Here is a 26437-nt window from a genome sequence, read left to right on the forward strand (position 1 = left end):
CTACAGATTAAATACTGAGTGTATAAGTTTAACTGTGCGTTTTCACACAAACAGTATTTCTAAGTCTTTGGTGACCATAAGACTAGAGTTTACTGCTGTGCACTGGATGTGCACAATGGAGCCCTTTACCTTCGCACAGTCATTTTCACCTGGGACTTGTAAAAGGTGACTTTTCCATCTTGCTTCATCATTACTCAATAAGGATATCCTGATAATCGAATAGCTTACAAGAAGAAACAAAAGGCTGAAATCAAAACTTAGCATTTAAAATCTTTGATCAAGATGGGCGTACTATTTATTCCTTAGCTGGACCTTTAAAAACAATTATTTACCAAACATACATATTGTAATAAAAACAATCTAAAAGCCATGAAATTTTTACTCTAAATTCACAAAAGTAGAACCAGAGGATGAATGTAAAAAACCTTTTTGTGTATTATTTTATTTTATTTTTAATATTAAAAAGAGTCTAGCAGTGCTAGCCATCATATAGTAACAGAACTTGGACTGTTAAATAAGTATGAATATTGAACTTAATGTTTAAAATAAAGGAGAACTTTGGTGTGTGGCCCCCAGGTATCTTGCTTCTATTTTACAGGAAAAAAGAGTCTCCTTGTTGTTACTCAAATGGGACACAGAAAGCCCAAGGGACTTTGTGGGCTCATGCTAAAGCTCAGAGAAGCCATTGGTGAGAACGGTGGCCCTCAAGTCTTTACGCCTCCTTCACTCAGAGATCCAAATGACTTTCCTCTCACCATCATCTCTAGGTTTGCTGAGATGAAAGGACACGCTCACAGTTTGGGAGCAAACTCTGTTCCCAGCTCTCTCAGTCCTCTGCAAGCTCCCTGGATATAAATGTTGGTGAGACTCTGCCAGCTCTCAAAGTGTTCAACACACTGAAGGGATGAGAGACAGACATTTATAGTTATTTACAAATGCTACCTAACTTAAAAACGAATAAAAAAAACTATGAACTTTAAGAATGTTTTAAAAGTAATTTTAATTATTGTTCTACAAACAGATGGTTTCATAGAAAGTCATCAAATTATGCTTTCCACTCAACAGGCATGAACGATCCACTAAGGACTTCAACAGGATAAATATATGGAACAAGAGAGAAATACAGAAGAACAAAATGCTAGAAACAGTAAACCAAGCAAGTAAAATGGCACAGAGTGTGACATTTGGAAATGGTGAGGAGTTTGAAGGCTGTTACTGGCTACAGGGAGAAATGGAACAAGGTGGTTAGAAAAGAAAGTTGTCATAAATCGAGCAGGACATGGGACATTACACTAGTGCATGTATGTAGACTACACAGAAAGGAGCAGCATGTTTGGCTGTGGGGTCCATGCCAACAGCCCCCAGTGCATCAGAGACTACTAAATGCACTTAGAAAGGTGCTGGGGTTTTCAGGCACAATATCCAGATACTGATGAGCATGTAGGCCATCCTGAGGACGTCTTATTGGAAATGCTTGCCACAAGAACTGTGTAGATTTTGAGCTTCTTGTTTGTCTCTGATTTGAGGATATCTCCACTGAGTGTACCTGCAGAGCATCAATTCCTTAAGAATCTGAAAGCAGAAGGAGGCTCTTCAGTCCTCTCACCAGCCTCTGGACTGTAACCATGCACTTGATTTCTACATTTTCTCCAGCTCTGCACTTTAGAAACTTGCTTGAATTCCTAGTGGTCATGAGCACCGGCCTGACTGTCCCCACCTTTGGGCACATCTTTCCTCAAAGTCCTTCTGCTATACACTTCTCTGGGAGGAGGGAACTTTACAAGCAGTCTCTCTATCTGTAGGACTATTGGGTGTGGTTTTGTTTCTTTACAACTGCATGAGCCAAATTCATCATTTATGAAAGACTACATAAAATTTTAAGGTAATGTTTTCATCTGCTAAAGCTAAACTAGTATAATTCCAAGCTGGTGTTTTATATGTTTTGAACAAAAGACTTGAAGTAGTTGATAATAAATTTGCCACCGAGTAAGCCGTTCTAGTGAATCAAGGCCAAAAAACATTTTAAACTCCCAATTTGTTAACATTTCGTCTCAGTTTTTCTTGAATCATCCCTTTGTGGCATCAGAGAACATCTGCTCTGCCGTTAGAGCCACTTTGTGGTTCTGTCAATATACTGCAACCAGAATATTATTTCCAACTGTTCATAGTCTTAACACGTGCTATTACGAAGCAAAACGTCTGTCAACCTTTGAGGTGCCGCCATAGCTTTCTCTCAGTCATTATGTAGTTCTCAGACTATGCCTTGCATGTGGGCACCTGTACTCAGGATCATCATCTCAGATGGGAAATGATGCAACTGTCCTGCTGTGCTAACCCATCTGCTATGGCACACACTTGCAAGTGTGACCTCTACATCACCTCTACTGGATCACGTAGGTTGGGAAGGCCATGGCTACACGTGGCCTCATAGACCTTTTGGGATCCTCAGGGAAGAGATGGAAAGAGTCATTTCAGAAGGTGGAGACGGGCATCTCTAGTTCTAGTCAATTCTCCTGCAGCACTGCACACCATGGCCTAGTTGGGGATTAATAAGTCCTCAGTGGGGATAAACTGCCCTTTTACCCAGCTACTCAGTATCTGCTGGCCCTCTGGGCTAATGCCTCTAGATGGCACTGTTCTCATTAGGTAGCAAAAAGCTCAGTGTAATTGCTAAGTCATTAACTCATTAGTAAGTTCAGAAGCAGTCCAAACAATAAGCACTCGAGTAAAGTTATACATAAGCAAGCATCAGCTTAAAACACAAATTAAATACATTTCCTAGAAATTCGGACTCACAGCAGACACTTTTCACTGGTTGTGTGCACCAACCAGTGCTTACTAAGTCGGGAAAAAAAATCCATGGCCAAGATACTGAAGATGTGGTCCTAAGACCAGCAGCATGAAGGCTTCTGGGAAGCTGTTAGAAATACAGATTCTCAGATGGTGTCCTCCATCTACTGATCAGTGACTCAGGGGGTGGCCATTTATGTTAATAAACAACATTGGTGCATGTCAGAGTTTGAGCATCCTGATCTTGGCTCATCCTTTCCATCTGTTTTCACTTTCAAAGTTGCTACTCAGAGTGTTTATTTGCTTCTGATTTTAGTACAGCTTTGGATGGTTACTGTGACTGCTGTTGTTGCCATAACTAAGAATTCTCTCTATACTACATATATGTCTTTTTCTCCATGAAAGGATGTAGGATTAAGACAGGATGGCTGCTCATGACTCAGAAGCTTGAGCAAAGGGAATGGATAATAACTAGTTTTCACTAAGGAGCCACTAGGTCTGTTCTTTCAGGAGTTTCTTGTAGACAGCGGATTGTGGGATCTTATTTTTATCTACTCTGAGAGACTATCCTTCAAAGTATTCATATTCAAACTTATCACTAATACAATTAAATAAAATGATCATATATAATTTTAAATTTTTAAATTTTTTTATTTGATTTTTAATGATATATATATATGTGTAGGTACGTGCATGTGAGGGCATGTGCCTGGGGAGACCAGAAAACTGTCCTGGATTCCCTGAAGCTGGAGTTACAGGTGACTGTGAGCTGCCCAACCTGGGTCCTCTGAAAGGAAAGTCCACTTAATTACTAAGCCTCCCTTTCATCTCCACTAAGTGCATTCTGCTTTGATGCCCCCTTTTCCTTGCTTTTCTTTCTTCTACTTTTTTTGGTCTTAAATGAGTATATTTAATCATTCCATTCTCTCTCTTTGTCATGTCATAGTTGTTATATTTCTTTAATTTAAAAATTTATTACTATTATTATCATCATCATCATTATTTTTAGTGGTTGCCCTAGAAGAATTCACAGTACTTAATGTAAGCCAAATGTAACAATGTATCACTTTACCTTTAGTTTTGTTACATAACAATGATCTTAATTGTTCTCCTTCATCCTTCATGCCAGTGCCAACACTCATTCCACTCACCCACACACCAGCATCACTTCCTAAACGAGCAGTTATTTAGAATAAGGAACTTAAAAACTTACTCATTTCTTCCTTGCTCTCCTTTTTAATATTTTTATTTGTGTGTGTGTGTGTGTGTGTGTGTGTGTGTCCACAGAGGCCAGAGAAGGTGTTGGGTCCTCTGGAAGCAGAGTTCCAGGTGGTTATGACCCTGGATATGGGTACTAGGAACTGAGCTCTGGTCTCTAAGGAGCAGCAGGTCTTAACTGATCAGCCATCTTTCTAACCGCTGCTTTTCCTTTCTTGTTACAGATTTGAGTTTCTATCCCCACCTCACTTTTCTTGTAAGGTAGAGCTAAAGCAAAGAGTATCCTCTGCTTTTGTCTAGAAAGTTATTACTTTCTTTCCTTTACTTTCCACTTTCTTTCCTTTCTAAAGATAATTTTATTAGACATAAAATTCTAGGTTGATGATATTTTTCTTCCAAAACTAAATATTTTACTTTATTTTCCTCTTTTGTATGTGACAGGAGGGTTCTAGGAAATTTCATTGTTGCCTTTCAAGGGTTCTACTGGTTTCCTATAATTTCAATATATGACACACAGGCAAAGATTTTGAGTATTTTTCCTGCTCACTGTTCTCCAGGCTTCCTGCATCTGAGTTTTATTATGTGAGTTAAATGCTTCCATTACTTTGGCTCCGCTCTCCCCATCCTCTCTGTTCCCTCCATCCTCTGTATCCTCTCCACTCCCTCCTTTACCTTTATCCTCCCCATCTTCTGGTATTCTAATTATGCAGATGTTGCATCTTTGAAACTGCCCATAGTTCTTGGATATCCAGTTCTTTAAGAACATTATTTTTTTGTTGTTGTTGTTTGCAAAGTTTCTACTGATCTATTTTCAATTTTACGGATCCTTTCCTTAGCTTCACTGGGCCTAATATCAAGCCCATGAAAGCCATTTTTCATCTTTGTTGCAGTATCTTCTACTACTTTCTTTTTATTCTTTCTTAAAATGTATCCAACTGTCAACTCGAATTACTATGTTTTCATTAGAGTCTCAATATATTAATTGTCATAGTTATTTTGACCATTCTATCTGATAAGCTTAACATTGGCAACAGGCACATCTGAATTTGGTTATGGTTCACAATTTGTTATTCAGTCTTACTGTTTTTCTCTTGCCTTTTACAAAGCCTTGTAACTTTTCTGACTAAAGTTGGACATGATGTACCAGTACTAGGAACTGAAGTGAATAAATAGATTCTTGGCATGTGGCTTTATATTAAGGTGGCCAGGAACTGAGCTACGCTTAATATTTATTAGAGGCTTTGATTTCATCCATGCCATTGTTTGTTCACCCTTCCTGCTGCTGTTTTCCCGGAAGACCTCCTTAATAGATCCTGTAACTTGCAGTACGCACACCTTTGTTATATGCAAAGCCTATTAACATGGTGTAAAATATGGGGCTGGTGGAGAAAGCATTCTACAATTGTATAGTTAATATAGTCTCCCAGGGCCTGACATTCTGTGCTGTGATCATAACAAATGCTTTTCAGATCAGTTTCCTTCTCTATGTGAGGCAAGAAGGCTAGGAGGCCCTTCCTTGGGTCAGACAAGGTCTGGCGGGGTCTCATCCCTTGGAGAGTAGGCTTATGCTACTGAGAATTCTTTGGGAATGATGAAAACGATCTCCCCTCCCATTCCTACCCCAAGAAGACCTTGGAAGACATTCTCAGATAATTACTGTGTCAGCTTTACTGCCATGACAAAGTACCACAGAGATTGGCTCATGGTTTTAGAGGTCCCAACCCACAGCTGTCTGGCCCTATTGTTTTGGGTACTGGGAAACAGACCATCTCGGCAATGAGCAGTAGAAAAAGCTGCTGGCTTTCTGAGGACTAGGAAGGAAAAAGAGAAAGGAAGAGGACAAGGGAAAAAAAAAATCTTCCAAGGTCATGACCCCAATGAACTAAACTACTTACTCCATAAAAAGGTTTACCACCTCTCAGGATTCCATTACATTATGAATTCCTAAATGGAGTACTTCGTTCATGAGGTCAGAGCCCTCCTGGCACACACCTATCAAGGACCCCACTGTATGTTTGAAAACTGCTCACTGGAGACCACTCCCTCAGTGGAAGAACATTTTGGGGACATTTAAAATTTAACCTGTAATTGGGCATTGGCATATTCCTACAATCCCACCACTAAAGAGGGAGAGGCAGAAGAATTTCAAGTTGAAAGACATCTTGAGCTATTTAGTGAGGTCCTGTCTGAAAACATAAACAAGCAAAGCTGGAGAGATGGCTCAGAAGTTAAGAGTACTTGTTGTTCTTGCAGAGGACCTGGGTTCAATTTCCAGTACCCACATGGTGGGTCACAACCAATCTGTATTTCCGATCTGACCTCCTTAGGCACCAAGCACATCGTTCACGGTGTACATACATACATGCAGGGAAAACACCACACACATAAAATAATAAAATAAATCTTAAAAAAAAAAAAAGAGAACAAAATAAAAAACAAGGAACAAAACTAACACCAAAGTCCTAATATTGCCAAAGAACTGAGATGGGAGTTCCTGGAGGGAGTACTCACAGAGCCTGGGAAGCCCCTGAGAATTTCCACTTCACTCTCAAATGTCTGCACCGCACCTCTGTGTGTTCTACTGGCTAAGGCTTGCCCAAGTTCTTCCAAGTAAGCTGTTCTCTCACATCGGTGCCACTGGTCCTGGTTGTACACACCCTAGCTCTATTTTCTTGAGTGCCTGACATATCTAAGAAAAACTACTGGTTTTTAGTTTGTTCAGTCCCCCCCCTCCCCGGTTGGGAGGACAGGAGTGGTAGATTCCAAGTTCTACAGGTCAGAGATGAAACTGGAAGTCTACTACTTATTTTGGAAGAATTTTGCATTAGATCCTTTCCTCATGCATAATGTTTGCCAGCTAAAATTTCTGAACAGTAATCAGCAGTAAATAAATATTCAGCAGTACCTTTATGAAAAAAGTAAGTACATTACTCAGGTCTAAGATACACATTTCATCATCACATCTTTACAAAGGGCAAACAAAACAAAACAAAACAAAACAGAAAAAACAAACCCAAAAACCCAAGGAAGATAAACCCACCTCGAGACAGTTCTCACAGGCTTAATTCAATTTGCGTACGATTCCTGGGCTTCAGCATTCAAGTACCAGAGAATCTTTCCTCTCAGTGCTAATGTGCCAATGTTTACTTGTTTTGAAGTTAACAATTTTTGGTCATAATTAAGTCAAAGCATAATTTATAATATTCTTTTCCAATTTTAAATTATAAAGCAGCAATTCTATACATTTTATTTAGCTTCTGCATTGTTTAAATTTTACCTAACAGGTACATATCATTTTAATTTGAAAAATATTATTTTAAAAAATGAATAAAATCATGCATTAGTCACTGGAACTAAGAGATCATCTGTAAACTGTAAAGTTACGAACAAGATAAATTGGTATTATTTATCTACTTGAATACACTAATGTTCAGAGAGTATTCAGAAGAGTTCATATACATAATCATAACCACAATCATTTTAAAACAGAAAACAATTACATCTGATATGATGGTAAGTGGCCAGAGTACAGTTAAAAATAAATTAATTAATCAAAACTAGCCTTGAATATCATCTAAGATCATTCATAAAGTACAGGGTTTTGTGTTGAAATCTGTATATTAATGTCTAAGAGAATCAGGAATATATAATCATAAAGGTAAAATGTTACTTATCTTTTAAATCAGAAAGAGTGGCCTGTAAAAACCAGGAGTGAAGCAAGCAATAAAGCCCCTACCTTCCTCAAACAACCAATGGGAAAGATATAAGCTTGACATCTGTAGGGAATTTAAATTATGTATTCTCTCACTTAAAAAACACTTTTTAGGAAAGTAGACATCTGAGAATTCTTATGGGCAAAATGCAAATACTTGCAGCACTACAGTAATATCCTTTCCCTAACAAACCATCTAGCACATCACCACACAGAAGCCCAGCTCTCCCTTCTCAAACTTATAAAAAGGTGGCTCTGGGGTCTTAAGTCACAGCAGGGCTTGCGCTTGTGAACTGTGAATGCTAACAGACTTTCTAGAAACTCGGAGTACCTGTTGACTGTGAATCTTAAAGGTGTTAATAAGGACATACCCTGTGGTGCTGTAAGAATCTTCTTGTCTTTGGGAATGAAGGAAAAGCCAGCATGAGAGATTATCCATATTGGGAAGCGGCTCTTCATCAAAGAGTACAAGGCCTTTGCAAATGGCACGTAGAAGGGGGAATGGCCTGGGTTACCTAGGAAAAGAAAAGACTCTAGATTTGAAAGAGCAACAGACCTATGCAAGGTGATGTACAGGCCAGAAAAGGTGGCTCAGAGTTTTCTCACACCTTTTTCTACAAATCTAGCAAACATTCACATTTACACTTAGGTATCACAAGAAAGATCGTCAAGCCACAAATCAAAGCACAGAAATATCTTTTTAAATCACCCTTATGTGGCTTCCCACTGTTACCTGGATAAAACCCCAAACCACTAATACTGTCTTTACGGCATTTCAAGATCACCTCAGTTATTAAGCTGTACCAAAGTAAAACTAAAACAAAACAATAACAAAAAAACAAACGAACCCATGCCAGTCAGATCAATGTTACAATCTTAGAAAACTTAAGGGAGTCTACTCAGTGTTATCTTGCCATTTGCCACAAGTATTTGTAGTATGTATGTGTGTGTATGATCATTGACTGAAATATACATATACTACATGTGATTTATTGTATGTATATAGAATGTATTTTTGACATAGGTGCAGAGAAACAGAATAATGAGTACGATACAGCTGCAGGGTGAAAGAATATGAAGTAGGGGAGCCCAGCCTGCAATCATCATCTGTACACATGCTTCATTGTCTGGAGTCCTAGCCATAGATGGCTCCTTATTTCTTCATTCTGTCAGGTCTTCTCTACTTTAGCTGAACATGGTCTGCGACAATGGTATATGAATCATGGTTGGCATCCACACATGGTGTTTATATCTTCTTGGTCCTTGGAAAGCACAGCACAGTAAAGTGGTCAAGAATGCAGGCGGCCTGGGCTGCAGCCTGGCTTTCCCTATGGATTGTAAGCTTCAGAATTTGTTTATTTTCTCTATGCTTTGACTTCTTGTCCATGAAATGGAATAATATATAAATGTACATGATGCTAAGTGAATTTATAGATGTATGACATATTTTAATATTACTTGAAACACTGTAATAGTTATGTAGGTGTTAACTATTCCACTTGTACAGCCTTCTGCAATCATGGTACTCTGTAATGGTCTCATTGTTCATACTGTTATCATGCTCCTATGGTATTCTGACTGAAAGCTTTAAGTTCTGACCATCTCTGGTAGTGCTAACTTTGCTACGTAACGATGTGCTCTTTGGTCAGCTTGCTGGCCTCTGTGCAGTTGCAGATGAGGGAAGGAGAAGAGGACTATCAACAGAAGGCGGGCACTCACGCTGTCTGCCTCGTCTTTATAAATGTAAACCTTTGCAATGGGGATGCTGTTGAGCATTAAGTAGAAAACAGCACACAACATCCCCCCATTTAAGAGCCAGTTTCATAAGATCACTAACTCTAACACACCCCTCATCTGGAGCGTCTTGTGATCCAACACTCAACTTCTGCAGGAACTTGTTGTTTTGGAATCAAATAATTTAACTTATTTACTTTGTCCTTTGCTAAAACATTCCATCTTATACACCTACACACACACACACACACACACACACACACACACACACACAAACGTACTAACCTATTAGTACTAAATGTACTAACACATAAATCCTTTTCTCTTTATTTAAAACTTTCTAGGCTGGTCTCAAACTTTAGTTCCACTTTAATTTGGCCTCTGCTTCCCTCGTGCTGGGACTAAAGGTGTGTGCCACCACTGCCTAGCTTACATATTACTTTACAAAGAATTTACTGAGTGTAACCTCTCTGGAGCATGTTCTATCCCCAAATCACATTTTTCTACCACCTAATCGACATATGCTAGAAGTATCACTTGCTAACCCTCTGAACACAGTGAGATCTTACCTGAAGTTAGTGCTTTACACATTATAACTCACTTAGTCTTCATTTGATGTAGCAGTGAGAACAAAAAGGTTGTGTAACTGCTGAGAAAATGCTCCCACCAGACTGGCCTGTGGGCAAGCCTGGGCTGCATTTTCTTGATTGATAATTGATGTGGGAATAGCCAGCTCCCTGTGGGCGGTGGCATCCCTGGGCTGGAAATTCTGGGTGCTATAAGGAAGCAGGCTGAGCAAGCAAAGTGGGACAAGATGGTAAGCAGCTCTCCTCCGTGGCCCCTGCATTAGTTTCTGCCTTGAGTTCCTGCCCTGATTTCCCTGAGTGATGGATGATAAAGCTACAAGATGAAATAAAGTCTTTCCTTCCCAGCTTGTTTTCGGCCATGGCATTTTATCACAGCAAAAGAAACTAAGCATTAGTAAACGGAAGCTGTTAGAATTATTGCAAACAATGATTTAGGTGCAGCAGTTCCAACGACAGGTTCTACAAAGACACTGAGTACAAGATAACAGGACACTATAGAAAGGCCTTCTCTCCCTGTCTTAGTGTAAGTTCAAGCTCATCCTCTTATTGATTATAGGCTCTCAATTAATTCTTCTTACTTTAATATACTATAAAATATCAAGTAAAATGCCCACCACCGTATGCTCAGTTTCTCTATTCTAATTGTATAGCTTCCATTGTATATTATTTTAATCATTACATTTGCATAGGGAACTCGCTGTTTGGAAGTCACTATGCCATACACAGGCATATAAGGAGTTCCATGGGGTTTATACAGTATGAGGGAATACACACATATAACCAAGTGAGCTGATTCACGAGTGTGATAACTCCTACAAACAAAACAAACAGGATGCTGTGATAGGCATTAGTATGACTTAAAAAATCAAACAACAAACCCAAGGTCTGAGGAAGTGACTTTTCTGAGGCCCAGAAGGTAAGACAAAGGCAGTGAAGAAATAAAGAGCTTAGCTGTTAAAGCAACACACGTCTCCTAGCTCTTGGCTCTTCCTGTCACTTCAATATCACCATGACCAAGGAACATATGGATACCGAAGCCTGGACGAAACAGGGTTGAGGGGTAAACTAACCTAGTCAGCACCTTGAGGACTGCAGTAAGAAATTTGCCTTTTAGTGTAAGAAACACAGGTGGTGGTGGTTAAGAGTTAAGGCATGATCAGGTTTCAATCATTTTTTTTTATATTCAAAGAATAATTAGAAAACATTATTTTAGAAATATACATGAAATAGGCAACTTCCTATAAAGATACAAAGCACCACAGCTTATTCAAGAAGAATTCAATAATCTCAATGGTCCCACTATGAACTAAAGAAAGTCAGGCTTAAAGATTAAAGAACTCATGAACAAATCCAGACCTACATGGCTTCACTGTTAAATGCTGTCAAATATTTGAAGGGGAAAAATACTATCAAGTTTATAGGTATTATTCTAGATAACATGCAAGGAAGAAACAGCTGTTAACCCGTTCTGTGAGGTCTAATTACCTTCATACCAAAACCTGATGCAACTGCTAGAAAAACAGAACTACAGGTCAGTATTCTAATGAACACATATGAGACATTCGAATCTAAAGGCTAGCAAATTGGATCCCTTAAGATGTTTTAAAAAGTACATTATGACTAAGTAGAGTTGATTGCAGGATGATGGGATTCATTTAACACTTAAAAATTGATTTTACTTATCATGTTTATAAGCTGAATGAGTCATATACTCAGAGTCAGTTTGTCAGGAGTGTATTTAGTGATACAGGTACAATTTTAATACTGAACACTGAATCAGACTTCCTACTCTCTATCCAGTCTTTACACCCAGTGATGCGAGTCTCTTTCCATTAATGTCTACTTGTCTATGTATCTATCCTCTCTTTCCCCTTTAAAATAGGGTTTCTCACACTCTAGCACATCCTGGCTTGGTACTTACCATGAATCCAGGGTTGTCCTCAAACTCAAAACAATCCCCTTGCCTCAGCCTGCCAAGTGCTGAGGTCACAGTCATGCGCTGTCATGCCTACTATTTCTCTACCAAATGTACGGAAGGTTCTCTCCCCTCAGCTGGCATGGTTCTGGGATCCACTTGCCGCAGTCTTCATATTTCACTGCACCTATCTCGGAGGACTGGGCAGGTCTGACCTCTTTACCCATCCTCTTAGCAACCATTAAAATGAAGGTTCTATATAACCACGAATGGATGGTGTTTAGAGACCAACACACAGTGCAACACAAGGAGGATGCTGAAGATAGCATTCCTGGAGAGGCCACAGAACTCCGGATGCCTCCACCTGTAAACAGGCACCCTAACTTTCATGACAGTTCACGTCGATGAGGTCCCAAAGGAAAGGGAATGGGATCCCACCAACTAAGGAGTGGAACAAGCCTAGGCCTCTCAGGAATCTGACAGAAATGACTGAGGCCATAGAGGAACAGACACATTGGAAAATCTCTTCGTGCCACAAGGAAAGAGACCATGGAACTAGGAATGTGTCACACTTCCCTCTATCTGCAGTGCACCCGCCAACAGCTTCCTCTGCACACAGGAAGCATGGCTTCCCAGTGGGTTCTTTGCCCCTAGAACTGTTTTAGTAGTGCTCTCAGTATTCTGTGACACCTCACACACTTCAATGGCAGAGGGGATTTTTTTGTCTTGGCAGCATACACAGAAGAAATGAGGAGTAAATCGAGTCCCCCTAGGTGGGGCGTTCAGTGGGTTGCCTGCTTCACTTAGCTACTTCACAGACCTTAAGACTTAATCTGCCCATGACCTCTTAACCCTTCTCAGTCACTCATGTATTCCCCAAGAAATTGGATGCTTAAGTGACAGTCCTCTTATTATGCACATGTAAAGTGACTGCAAAATCCAGCTGGATTGAGTCACCACCTCTGCCCCATAATTCATCAGTTATCAAATCCAAAAGGACTCACTTGCATTAAGTTTAAGCAACAAATTCCCCTCTTAAGAATGACTGTGCCGTCCCCAGATTTTCTGCATCAGAAATCAGTGGCAGGGCAAAGTAACCTGTGTTCTCAGGCGCTAATTCTCATCTAGGTACTAATTGTAAGAACTACAAGCTTAGGTCCTCTCATCAGCTGAAATGGCTAACATCCTAAGCACCCCAACTCTGAGGACTCCAGAAGAATCTTGGGCCCCTTTAGACTTTACTCTCAATCTGCATTCCATTGTGAAGCTGTTAAAGAATTCATATACTTTTTTTTTTTGGAAGTTAATTCCTTTATTCAGTCAGTATACAGGCTATTCTAGTCTCAAGGAGTGTCTCCTCACCTTCCACTAGGGGCACTCTCAGAGAGTAACTTCAACCCTTAATGGGAGACAGCCATGGGGCAGGGCGGGGTGGGGCGGGGACTATTTCAGTTTCCTCTTAAATCCTTTCATATTTTGTCCATTTTAGTTGCCAAATTTCCCTCCTTCCAGCTTCAGGAAGACACTGCCTTCAGTCTACCATCATGAGTTTATTATCTTCTGTACCCCATCTTCACCAAACCTCTGGCCCACGGAGCAGCGCCTGCTATGATGATAACGTCAAACTCTCACTGCTGGTACAGTATGTTGAGTTTTTGTTTTAACACATGCTATGAGATCGACTTTCAAGAAGAACCTTAAGTCCTTCAAGATTGTAAGTTTACTTCCAGAAAAGGTTAAGCTAAAGAGAGATGTTTTGAGTATCTGTGACTTTTTGACTTACCGGGAATGATGAAGATAAGTTGTTTTGGCTTGCTGACACCTTCTTTATCAAAGAGGTTAGTCCAGGGCCCACATTTTATTATCTGGGTTTCAACTCCACCACAGAGAAAGAATTCTTCATGCACAGGGATTCGTTCATCAACTTCTGAGGCCATTTCTAAATAAAAGGGTGGAAGCGGGTGAGAAACAATGCACAGAGCCAGCAGAAGGCAGGTGTGGTGCTGCACAGCTGTAGTTTCAGCCCTCAGGAGGTGGAGACATGAGTTCCAGGTTAGCTGCTTCAGCTACATGGGGTTTGAGGCTAGTGTGGATTACAGGAGACATTCTCTCAACACCCCCTCCACATAAGGCAGTAAAATAGAAAACTGTGAGCCAAAGACAGTATTGGAGAATAAAAGGGGGAAAGTTTAAAAAACCATGTAGAAGAATGCAGCAGGATATTTATTCTTCTACACTGTATTCGCAGTGGAGCTTGGTGATTAGGCAGTAGAAGGGGAGGTGGAGCTGGGAGAAGAAGAGAGGAAGGGGAGGGGAGAAAGAGAGGAAGGGGAGAAGAACGAGGTTAGCAGCCATGGGGAACCACCGCAGATGGGTTGAAAGCTGTCCTGGGTAGCAACTTTTATCAAAAGGTTAGATATTGGGTAACAACTCTAATTGTGTGGGCATCTTGTTGATTGAGCAGTTCTAAATATATAAATCCTTTAGATAATCATTAAGCTTTAAGAGTCTCATTTCTACCGGGTACAGCAAGGATGGCAGATATTGTCTGGGGTTCAGCCGAGCTTTGTGTCTGGCGTCTCATGGGTGCCAGCGCCTGCACATCTAGCTAGCAGGAGTCCCGGTCAGAGCCAAGGAGCAGTGGGAACATGGTGGCTGCCTGGGAGCAAGCAGGACCAGACGGCCGTTTTCTAAATATCGCCCCTACAGAAGAAAATGCCACAGAGCATGTCAAAGATACATGACTATTCAGCTATCTGCAGTACAACACTAAAAGACAAAAAAGGGGATTCCCATGGAACATGCAGTCACATGGTCAAGAACGAAAAGACCAGAAAGGAGCAGAAATCGAAGTCAGATTAGCACTCTCGTCCTCCTTGTCTCCAGTTGGGAGTAACAGTGCACTTGGATGACATCCATCTCCCTAATCTGGAGATCTCTGATGGCCTGGTGCCTCACCTGACATGGGCCCTTTACCTTCACCTGGCAATGGTTGGTCAAAGACTCAGCTCTCCCAGGATGGAAAGCCACTGAGCTCCTTTATGCTCAGTCTAGTCATCCTCTTCTTTAAAACTTGTGTAAGCGCATTGTTTTGTGTAATGGAAACACTATGTCATTGAATTATGACAGAGGTAGGCAGACAATACTTAGGATATGAGGCTGCAAGCATGAATAATTCTCTGAATAACTTCATACATACAAACTGGTGACACTGAATTAAGTAATCCCTTTATTGCCTCCTTTGTTCCATCTGTAGGCACTAAGTCTTTTTAAAAAATTATCATTATTATTTTTACTTATTCACTTTACATCCTGTGGACTGCCTCCCTCCTTGTCACCCCTCCACTCCCTACTCCATCCGTCTCCCCCTTCTTCTCTGAGTGGGTGGGGCCCCTCTAGGTATCCCCCTACCCTGGCATATCAAGTGTCTGTGAGGCTAGGTGCATCCTCTCCCACTGAGGCCAGATAAAAGGCAATCCCTGACACTATTAATGATACTCTGTTATGCTTGCAGACAACAGAGTACTTAGTCTTAACACTTCAAAACTCTATCCTTCTAACCCAGTGGTTCTCAACTTTCCTAATGCCGTGACCTCATGCTGTGGTGACCCCCAACCATACCATGATTTTGATGCTGCTTCACAACTGTAATTTTGCTCCTGTTGTGAGTTTTAAGTATCTGATATGCAGGACATCTGACATTCGGTCCCTGTGGAAGACTGGGAATCACTGTTCTAGCCCCTTCACACCAACCTGGCCCTTGGTCTGCCTGTCCTTTCCTTAGTGCCCGCTGCTCCTCTGCTCCTGTCAGTCTACTCCAAGTTTTATCCCTCAGTTACTTCTGGAATGCTCCCCCCGACCCCCGCTGTCAATGACCAGTTGATGACCAGCTGACTGCCTCCCACCTCCCAATCCTAGCCCCACTCTCATCCTGGCATTCACAGCTCTGACCCAGGCTTCTAAAAGACTTTTCTTTTGTGAGGGGAGGCCATGTTGAGCTCTTGGTGGAAGAGATTGGAGAGGCCCAGTGGAGGCATCCTTGCAGGCTCTTGCCAGCTTGTGCTTCCTCCCCCTGTGCTGTTCAAGTGTGAAATCCCCCAACTGTAGCTGCTTTCCAATTGGAGAAGACTTTGTCAGCAAAGATCAATTGCAATCACCGGAGCTTTTTTCCCACTGGTAGAACTAAGAACTCCCAGGATGGAGTGACTGGAGGACGAGAATGCTGCTAAGCATCAAGACCCACAGTAAAGTTTCAAAAAGTCAAGGATGCCCAGAGTGGAAAACACTGCTCGAGGGCTGAGTGTCTATAGAGCGCCACTTACACCAGCACTGGGCTGGCCACTGGGCTTTCTCTAGCTCTCCTTACAGGAGCAATACCCCAAGTGGATGTTCCGTCAATCAGCCCTCCTCTAGACAGCTAGTTGCTTGGTCTTTGTTCTCCACAGTGGCCCAGAAATGCTTATCCTAAGCTGTACACAGGAATGCTCTAGATTGCTTCAGAGGGAGGTCTCTTCAACTTCCAATTCACTGACAATGTCTGCTCTAATTTCCTCTGAACTTACCTATGGGACTCAACTCACCTGTATGAGGAGATCCCTGACACATACCACACTCTCTAGGCCTCAGACTCGCGGCGCCCTCCTCCCAGGCTTAGTTCACAGTGAATGGACACTAGCTTTGGCCTGGGCCAGCCAGCACACCTCTGCCATGTACTAGGGGTGCAAGCACACTACCAATGAGCTCCGAGCTTCAATTCTATCCTTCCTTACACAGTTTTCTCCAGCTCTAGGGTAACTGTTTAGAGTTCTCTTTATATAGTAATGTTGCAGCCTTTCTTCTAGCAGAGCTTAATGGCCCTTTGTGTTACACTCACCATTTGTGAATGTAACACAGTGTGTGGCTTCTGTCTCCTGATTTAATTAGGATTTACATATCCCTCCTGAGATGGTGTAGTGTCCTCTGTGAATATTTCCCACCTTAGACTCAGTTCAGTTGTGTTTCCCACATGAAGCCTCTGTCAGTGTCCAAGGAAAAGGGAATCTCTTGCTTCATATTACCTGTTGTCATCTTTTAAAGAAAATGTTTGGTGGTATGTGTTTGGTGTATGTATGTATACATGTATGTACCTATGCACATGCATGCAGAAGCCAGAGGGGGACACCTGGTGCTTTCCCATATTGCTTTTTTGCCTTGTTTCCTTGAGATGGTCTGCTACTGAGCATGGAGCTCCTTCTTTGGCTAGGCTGGCCAGTCAAGCAGCTCCCGAGATCCTGCTGTCTCTATCCCCCTATGTTACAGATATGGGCAGTCTGGCCACACCTGACTTTTATGTGGGTGCTGGATATTTGAACTCAGATCTTCATCCTTGCATAGTAAACATTCTCATTTCTCCAGCCGACAGTCACTTTCTCAAGTGGACACACTGGTTAGGTAGCCAGCTGTTTAAAACTTAGTGCAAGCACTCAATGTCTTTCCCTGGATTGCCCATCTTAATTAAGGCAAATGCAATGCCAGTTAGGATGCAGTGTGATGGAAAATCCCACACATCTGGAAGCCGTCTGATAGCATGGGGCGATACCTATAAAAAGCACTCACTTTGCCTCAGCTTGAAGAATTGATTCTAAAACAAACAAAAATTACAAAAAATATTTCTGTAAAGAATGAAGTTTACAGGGGCTGGAGAGTTGGCTCAGAGGTTAAGAGCACTGACTGCTCTTCCAGAGGTCCTGAGTTCAATTCCCAGCAACCACATGGTGGCTCACAACCATCTGTAATGGGATCTGATGCCCTCTTCTGGTGTGTCTGAAGACAGCAACAGTGTACTCATATACATAGAATAAATAAATTAAAAAAAAAAAAAAAAAAGAATGCAGTTTACAATAGCCAAAGTGCTGGGGAACCCAATTGGTCACTCACGGAGTTAAATAAATTGTAATAAAGTGTTTTATATATATATATATATATATATATATATATATATATATATATAACATATATATATACACACACACATATATACATATATATATACACACACATATATATACATATATATATATATATACACACACACACACACATACACACACATAATTATATCAATTATATAATGTCTAGTATTAGGGACTGGTAAGCTCCAGTTCTGTATCCTGACCAAACATGTTCCATCAAGACAGCGTTGCTAATTTCCTTTAAGTTTCCCTTCCCCCTAACATTTCTGTTACTGCTCTAGTTTTAGGATCTGCTGTCCCTTTATTCCCTTTGTTTATGTCTATATTACTTTTACTGTCATTTCTATGAATTTAGGTAGGAAGAAGAAATAAATACAAGCATTCAAAATTTTATGTTTAACCAAAAGTCTTAATTTTTTTAAAGCAAAAATGAAAAAGCCTATGAAAGTGGGAACCATCCCTGATACCAAATTTGTTGACTAAGTGTCAGTCACCTTTTTACACAGACTTATTTTAGTTCACCAGTAAATGCCACTCTAGCCTCATCCCAGGAAGTACCACAGCACAGTAAGTGTGTTTGTGAAGGTTTTCTGACATTTACAATGCATCAGAAACAAAATTAGATGGGGCTTTATACAAAATGTTAAATTTGAACCCTGACTGCGAAGCCACTGGCACACTTAACAGTTCACCAGTGGGAAATGAACAGGTTTGCCTAAGTTGCACAAATTGTAATTACACTTGGTTCTCATCCAGCCTGACTCCTGAGTCAGCCATTAAACACATCTGCCTCTTAACTACTTAATTACAAGTAAATAACACCTTGGGAGTTTGATTACCCTCAAGATTATTCAAGTAGACAAACTCAAGCACAGTCTATAAACACCACAAAACAAACCTGCAAGCTCAATTCTAAAACCAGTGTAAGTAAAGCGGGGCAGAGACGTGTGCAGTTTTGCAGTTCCTACTCGTGTTCCCACAGCAGCTTTCCCTCCCCTTCCCTCGTTTGTCTTATCCTCACCAAGCAGTGAAGAAGGAAAGAAAATCTTACCTAAGAGGCAATTCAGTTCTGCAAGTGACAAAAGGCACCGTATGACAATTATATGTTGCCGAGGAGAGACAGTTCCACCTTCCGCTTCAGCTGAAGCCTATAAGTAGGCTTGGATTAAGTCAATTTGATAAGCATCGAGAGTCAGGCTGGATGAGAACCAAAACCAAACCAAGTGTGACTGCAGTTTGTGCAACTTAGGCAAACCTGTTTTCCTAAGGACAGGTGCTTGTGTGTATTAATAATTTTTGAATTTTGAATTTTATGTGGCAACACCATTTTTCCAATTTAATCTTATACAAAAATAGATAAAACAGAAAACCAGCATTTGATCAGTATGAATCTTAGAAGACCAAGCCAATATTTTCATTATATATTTATTATAATATTTATAATACAAATATATAAACTACAATGTATGAAGCCAACAAGAACAATAAAGCTGAACTGCTGAGCAAAAATATTCGAAGTAGAGTTGTATGTGCATCCAGCTTCAGTATCCAAGTGTCTGCTGTTCATTTTAGCTACTTAGAATTCCTACGATCATGTAGGAACAGGCATAACTTTTTAAAAAGTTTGCTTTTTAGGATGCCCTGAGAGCCTTCAATCACATTAAACATCAAAAAGACACAGGGAAGTTTTTTTTTTTTTCCCCTTGGATTTCCTCCTTTTCTTTTGGTATGTGTGTCTTCACCTGTGTGCACATGTATGGCAGAGAGAAGTCAACCTTAGGTATCTCTGTCTACTGTTTTGGAACCTCAATGTTTTCATACAGAGTCTCTCACTAAACTGACTGGCTGGCCAGCAAGCTTTCAGGACCATTATGTCCCTTCCCACTCTCCCTATGCTGAGGTTTCAATAGAGCTTTTAAGTGAGTACTTGGGATTCAAACTCAGGTCCTTCTGCTTGCACTGAGCTCCCCCAATCTGCAAGAGTTCAATTATTAACTTTATCTAATAATAACCTGTATTACTCACTACACATATCTGGTGGCTAAGAAACGTCTAAAAAACTTCCTCAAAAGCTAATTTTTATGCATGTTGGCAAAGACATACAGCACTTGTTGTCTCACTCTGAAACACAGCAGAGCATGTTACCAGCCATTCAAGGCTTGTTTTTAATTTTAGAATCTGATTTTGCAACTGCAGACTAGCTTGCAAAATCTTCCACTGATGACAATTAGAAAAGCCAAGGAAAAGCTTTTCCTGTCTGCTAACCCAACCCAACCCAACCCAACCCAACCCAACCCAACCCAACCCAAACCGAACCGAACCAAACCAAACCGAACCACCCCCCCCAAAAAAAAACCCAAACCCACCACAACAAAAAACCCAGCAACTACTAAAAGAATTGCACAAGAATATGTAACAAATTTGTATAACAGGAAAAAAATGTGCTATATGAGTAAGAAGAAAGCAGAGAATTGGTATAAAGACATAATATCAAATATATGGAATATAGACCCTGAGCACAGGCCTTCTCTGTTCCCTAGACCCAATCCCTCAGGTTTGTCCCTAGCATTGCAACAGATCAGTAGCTGCAGGCTCCCTTCCCCACTGCCTATGTCTCTTGTGGATCCCATGGACCCACAAGGAGGATCTCTTCCTGACCTCCCTCCCCTCACACACACACATACCAGTTGCTGCATCACAGCCTCCAACACCAGCAGGCATCCCCTGTGAAGACATCAACTGAGCAGGCCAGTAAAACAGGCAATACACAGTCTAAATTATACTCTTTGAAAGTACAGAGAAGAAACAGAAACCAAGGATCAAAACACCCACTAAACTAAGACAAATCCAGAAACCAGCACCTAGACCTATAATTACTCCAAACCCAGATGCTTAGGTGCCACTGTAAGAACACAATAACACCCAGGACAGCATGTCTACTAGAGCCCAACTATCCTATCACAGCAGGTTCTGAATATTCCAACATGGTGGAATCCTAGAAAAAGACCTTAAAACTAACTATGTGAAGATGATAGAGGTCCTTAAAGAGGAAATTAATAAATCCCTTAAAGAAAGCCAGGAAAACACAAACACATATACACACATTATACCACCACCATCACCAAAATAACAGAAATCAACAATCACTGGTTATTGATCTCTCTTAATATCAATTGCCTCAATTGTCTAATAAAAAGTCACAGGCTAACGGAACAGATTAGAAAACAGAATCTACCTTTCTTCTCCATCCAAGAAACATACTTCAACATCCAGGATAGATATTACCTCAGGGTAAAGGTAGGAAAAAGATATTCTAAGCAAATGGATTTAAGAAGCAAGCTGATGTAGCCATTTTAATATCCAACAAAATAGACTTCAAACTAAAACTAACCAAAAGAGATAGGGAAGGACAATACACAGTTAAATGAAAAATTTGCCAATTTTAATTCTTAACATCTATACCCTAAACACAAGGCCACCCACTTTTGTAAATGAAACACTACCACAGCTTAAATCATACACTGATATGGAGACTTTATCTCTTACACATGCCACTCTTACTAATGAACACAACATCCAGACAAAAACTAAACAGAGAAATACTGAAACTAGTAGATGTTTTAAACCAAGTGAACTTAACAGGTATTTACAGATCATTTCACCCAAACACAAAAGAATACACTTTCTTCTCAGCACCACGGACATTTCCTACATCCTATCAGACTACCACATATAAAAACGGATATCAGCAGCAGCAGAATCAACAGAAATCTTACAAACTCATGGAATCTGATCAACTCTCTACTGAATGAAAACTATATCAGGACAGAAATAAGAAAGAAACTAAAGACTGTCTAGAGTCAATGAAAATGAATACACAGCAGAGTCAAACTTACGTACGGTACAAAATGAAAGTGACACTAAAAGGAAGTACATAGCACAAAATACCTACATAAGAAGACTGGAGAGATCTCAGATGGGTTTAGCACAGAATTCTACCAGACTTTCAAAGAAGAGTTGACACCAATACTCCTCAAATTATTCCACAAAGAAACAATAGGAATACTGCTCAATTTATTTTATGAGGCCACAGTTATGCTGATAAAGCCTCATCAAAGGAAAATTACAGACCAATTTCCCTTATGTACATGAATGCAAAAATACTCAATAAAATACTTGCTAACCGAATCCATGATCACATCAAAAAGATCATCCATCAAGATCAAGTAGGCTTCATCTCAAAGATGCAGGGACAATTCAATACATGAAAATTTGTCAACGTAATCCACCATATAAACAAAGTGAAAGAAAAAAACCCCACATGGTCATCTCATTAGATGAAGAAAAGGCCTTTGACAAAATCCAACACCCCTTCATAATAAAAGTCTTGGAGAGATTAAGGATACAAAGAACAAAACTAAACATAATAAAGGCAAATTACAGATTTACAGCAAGCCTATAGTCAACATCACATTAAATGGAGAGAAAGCCAAAGCAATTTCACTAAATTGAGAAATAAGACAGGGTTGTTCACTTTCTCCATATCTATACAATATAGTACTTGAAGTTTTAGACAGAACAATAAGACAACTGAAGGAGATCAGGAGAGTACAAATTGAAAGAAAGAAGTCAAAGTATCATTATTTGTAGATGATATGACAATATATACATAAATGACTCAAAAAATTCCACTAGGGAACTTCTACAGATGATACACATTTTCAGCAAAGTGACTGGACACAAGATTAACACAAAACAAAACAAAGCAAAGCAAAGCAAAGCAAAGCAAAGCAAAGCAAAGCAAAGCAAACAAACAACAAAAAAATAAACCCCACCAAACTAAGAGAAAACAATCCCTTCTCATCCCCCAAACAGAAGACCTCCTATATTCTTATATATAAATAACAAATGGACTGAGAAAGAAATCAGGGAAACATCTTTTACAATAGCCTTGAATAATATAAAATATCTTGGATAACTCTAACCAAGAAGTGAAATATTTGTATGATAAAAACTTCAAGTCTTTGAAGAAAGAAACTGAAAGTATTAGAAAACTGAAAGACCTTCCATGTTCATGGATTGGTAAAATGGTTACTCCACCAAAAGTAATCTACAGATTTGGCACAATTCCCATCAAATTCCAACACAATTCTTTACAGACCTTGAAAAGGCATTTTTCAACTTCATATGAAAAAACAAAACAAAAATCCAGGATAGCTAAAACAATCTCAAACAATAAAAGAACTTCTGGAAGTATCACCATCCCTGGCTTCAACCTGTACTATAAAGCTACAGTAATAAAATCCACGTGGTACTGGCATCAAAAACAGACACATTGATCAATGGAATGAAATCGAAGGCCCAAACATAAATCAACACACACAGACACCTGAGTTTTGACAAAGAAGCCAAAATTATATAATGGAAAAAAAGAAAGCATCTTCAAACAAACGGTGCTGGTCAAACTGGATGTCTGCATGTAGAAAGCAATGAAAAAGGGAAATGTGATAAAAAATCTAGCTAATAGAGATGGAGGTAAGGAAGAGATGGTCTTTCAAACAAACAACACTGGCCAACTAGATCTCAACATGGAAACACAGAGTGTTACATATAATTCAAAAATGAAAAGAGAAACACTAAAGCTTCCAAGCAAGGAGTGTTTGTATTATAACATATCTTTTGATCTTTTGAGGTTATTTTAAGAAGATACAGTGTACCTTAACCACAAAGGAAACAAGTTTTAAAATGCATTCTTTAGATTAAAAACTTGCATATCCATATACAATGTAATAGACACTGATAGAGCATAATCAGAAGACAGGAGAAGAGGCACACACATATGTAGTGTTCTGGGTGTAAGACTGTTAGAATCAGCAACATATTTAAATCTTGAATGCTACTCATGTGTCATTATGCATATTTGTGTGTGTGTGTGTGGGAATGTAGGTTTACAATGTTCTCGGACTCCCTTTTCTTCTCATTCTCTTAATCTCTCTGTATACTATCTATCTAAACATATAATTATTTTGTGTGTGTGTGTGTGAGGCTAGGGGTTGAACCCACAACTTTGTATATGTTAGGTAACTGTTCTATCACTGAGCTATGTCTTCAGTCCATACATTTTGTGTGTAGCATTTTACACACAAAATAGATTTTACCAACATGCACATAACCAGAATATGTAAAGAACTTCTACAAATAAGAGAGAGACAAGCCAGTTAAATTACAGACAAGATACCAGAAGGGCTTTATAAAAAGAGAAGAGGCATATCCAGACTGCTAATAACCATAAGGGTTTTCTAAAAGAGTCAAAGAATACCAACATGGAAACTATCATCTGGGTATGTTGGTGCATGCCCATAATCCCGGAATTCGGGAGGCCAAGGCAGGGATGTTGTGAGTTTGAGACTAGCCAGGGCTACTTGGTATATAAAACTGTCTCAAAAACAAACAAACAAACAGACAAACAAACAAACTCCCCAAAACCAAACACCCAGTTGATGTGGTTCATGTCTATTTTCCTAGCACTGGGGGAGGTAGGAGAAAGATCAGGAGTTCCAGGTCAGTGTGGCTTACAGATGATGTCTCAAAAAACAATACAAAACAAAAAACTCTATGAAGTGTATTGCTTATCACAAGAGACAGATTTTCAGAAACATACATGAGCGCGCACACGCGCATACACACACACACACACATTTTAGAGCAGTGCTGGAATTCTCCTACTCCAGTCTATGACAGCCCTGAATATCAGGTTAAGGATTTGGGAAACCAGTAATTCCAGAATTATCTTCCAAGAGGCATGCACTGACAGCTCTTACAGTTAAAAATGAAGTTCCCAGAAAATACAAGGTAATTCATTTATTCTTGCTACACGGCACATCATCATAAAACTTAATGCCTGAAGATGATAAATTATATCCTCACAGATTGTGTGGGTTAGAAAGTTATGAAGAATATAGCAAAGCCAGTCTTGGAACAACTCAAAGTAGAGTTAACTAAGAAAAACTATAACTTGTTCACTGGGACAGGGTTCATCTGGAAGTACCTTTATTGATAAACTTCACAATGAATGCTCTAAAACAACAATAGGTGGAACACATAATCCCTACATGGCCAATTTTAGTAGGTTCTTGCAGTGCATGTAGGCTGCTTTCCAAGCCAAAGTGCCTCGTGAGGATGAGAACAAAGTTGTCTCACCTCTTAGGACCTCACCTCATTAGTCATAAATCGTAAGCTCACAACACACTGATAAGCATATTGAACCTTTATGACACAGGCATACCATACAATGTTTCAGAAAGTGACCTGACATTTTGCCCATGATGATTTTACCAGTCTCTCCTAATAACATCCCAACTTCATCAAAGTAGTTCAGGAAAATGTTGAAGGCGCCAGGAATGTAATAGTTTCCCAAAGTAAGAAAGGGCTTGATTAAAATATTCTAAGACAGCAAAACTCAGAAAAAAGGTAGGAGCACACTAAAGGTCAGAAACTACCATAAATATTACCTAAGAAACAAGAGCAAGGAATTTAAAAATAATAATTGAAAGAACAAAACTTATGGGGTGGATCAACGGTAGAGTAGAATCAACAAAGAACGAGATGAGGTGAGAGAACTTGGATAGATCCACAAAATTTACAAACCTGAATTAGTGGGAAACCGTCTAAACACTCAGCAGTAGCCCGGGGACTTGTACTTCAATGGCAAATGACCTAAAATTCATGCAATCAGTTTCAGAGAAGACAACGTGGGGCTAAAATACACGTTTAAATAAAGGGTATCTGGAAACTTCTCAAATTTGAGAAGGACATAAATCTACAGATTCAAGAAGCTGGTGGTGGTGGTAGGAATGGGGTAAGGGGATAAAATCTGAAATGTAAATATAATATCCAATTAAAAAAAAAAGAAGCTGAGCAACTCTCAAGCTGGAGAAATGTATACTATACTATTACAAGCCATGCATTTTGGAAAACTAAAAATAAAAATGTTAAAAGCAGAGAAACAACACATCACCTGCAAGGGTAAAGGTAATTTTAATGTCAGCAGATTTCTTAGGAGAATCCACGAGGGACAGTGTCGACCAGAGATGCCTGGGGAGCCCCAGCACAGACTTTGATTCATTTCTAGCAGGCTGGCTGCCAGAGCACAGGCTTATCCTTTCCCAGGGAGCTTCTGGGGGCTGTGCACCCGGGGTGATGGCAGCCCGGTTATCCTGGCACCGCCCCACGTGCAGCCCGCGTTCCCTTCCTCAGACAAACCACACACACCACTGGCAGCATGATCTCACCTGCCCACCCACAAGATATCTGGGTGGTCCGTGGACTTCTTGGCAAAGCTTCACCAGACCCGGAAGTTCCGCCTGCAGTGACGTCACAACGTCGCGCCGAGCCGGTCCCGGAAGTTGGGACCCTTAGAACGCTTTGCGTGGATCTCGGGTGTGAGAGTTTTGGAGGCAGCTTGGTGGGTAGGTGGTTTATAGCCAGCGAGATTGCTGGGAGCACATAGAGCGTTTCCAGTATTCTGCCT

At 40.2% G+C, this 26437-nt stretch overlaps 1 protein-coding gene across 6 annotated transcripts in view; it reads right to left on the reverse strand.

Moving 5' to 3' along the window:
- Ldah (lipid droplet associated hydrolase) overlaps window positions 1-26326 on the reverse strand; it is a 77633-nt gene extending 51307 nt beyond the window's left edge. Inside the window, exons 1-4 of one of the 6 annotated variants that reach the window (XM_034514538.2) lie at window positions 26199-26296; window positions 25555-25623; window positions 13740-13895; window positions 8092-8235 (exon numbers count right to left, since the gene is read on the reverse strand). In XM_034514538.2, the coding sequence (XP_034370429.1) occupies window positions 8092-8235; window positions 13740-13893 (298 nt within the window). In that variant the 5' untranslated portion in view covers window positions 13894-13895; window positions 25555-25623; window positions 26199-26296. Of the gene's footprint in view, window positions 1-8091; window positions 8236-13739; window positions 13896-18958; window positions 19106-25554; window positions 25624-25924 lie in introns of those variants that run through there. The other 5 variants (XM_076942133.1, XM_034514537.2, XM_034514539.2 and 2 more) reach the window with 5 other exon arrangements.
- Window positions 26327-26437: the final 111 nt, after the last annotated feature.

This window comes from Arvicanthis niloticus, chromosome 11 (assembly GCF_011762505.2).
Source record: "Arvicanthis niloticus isolate mArvNil1 chromosome 11, mArvNil1.pat.X, whole genome shotgun sequence".
NCBI lineage: Eukaryota > Metazoa > Chordata > Mammalia > Rodentia > Muridae > Arvicanthis > Arvicanthis niloticus.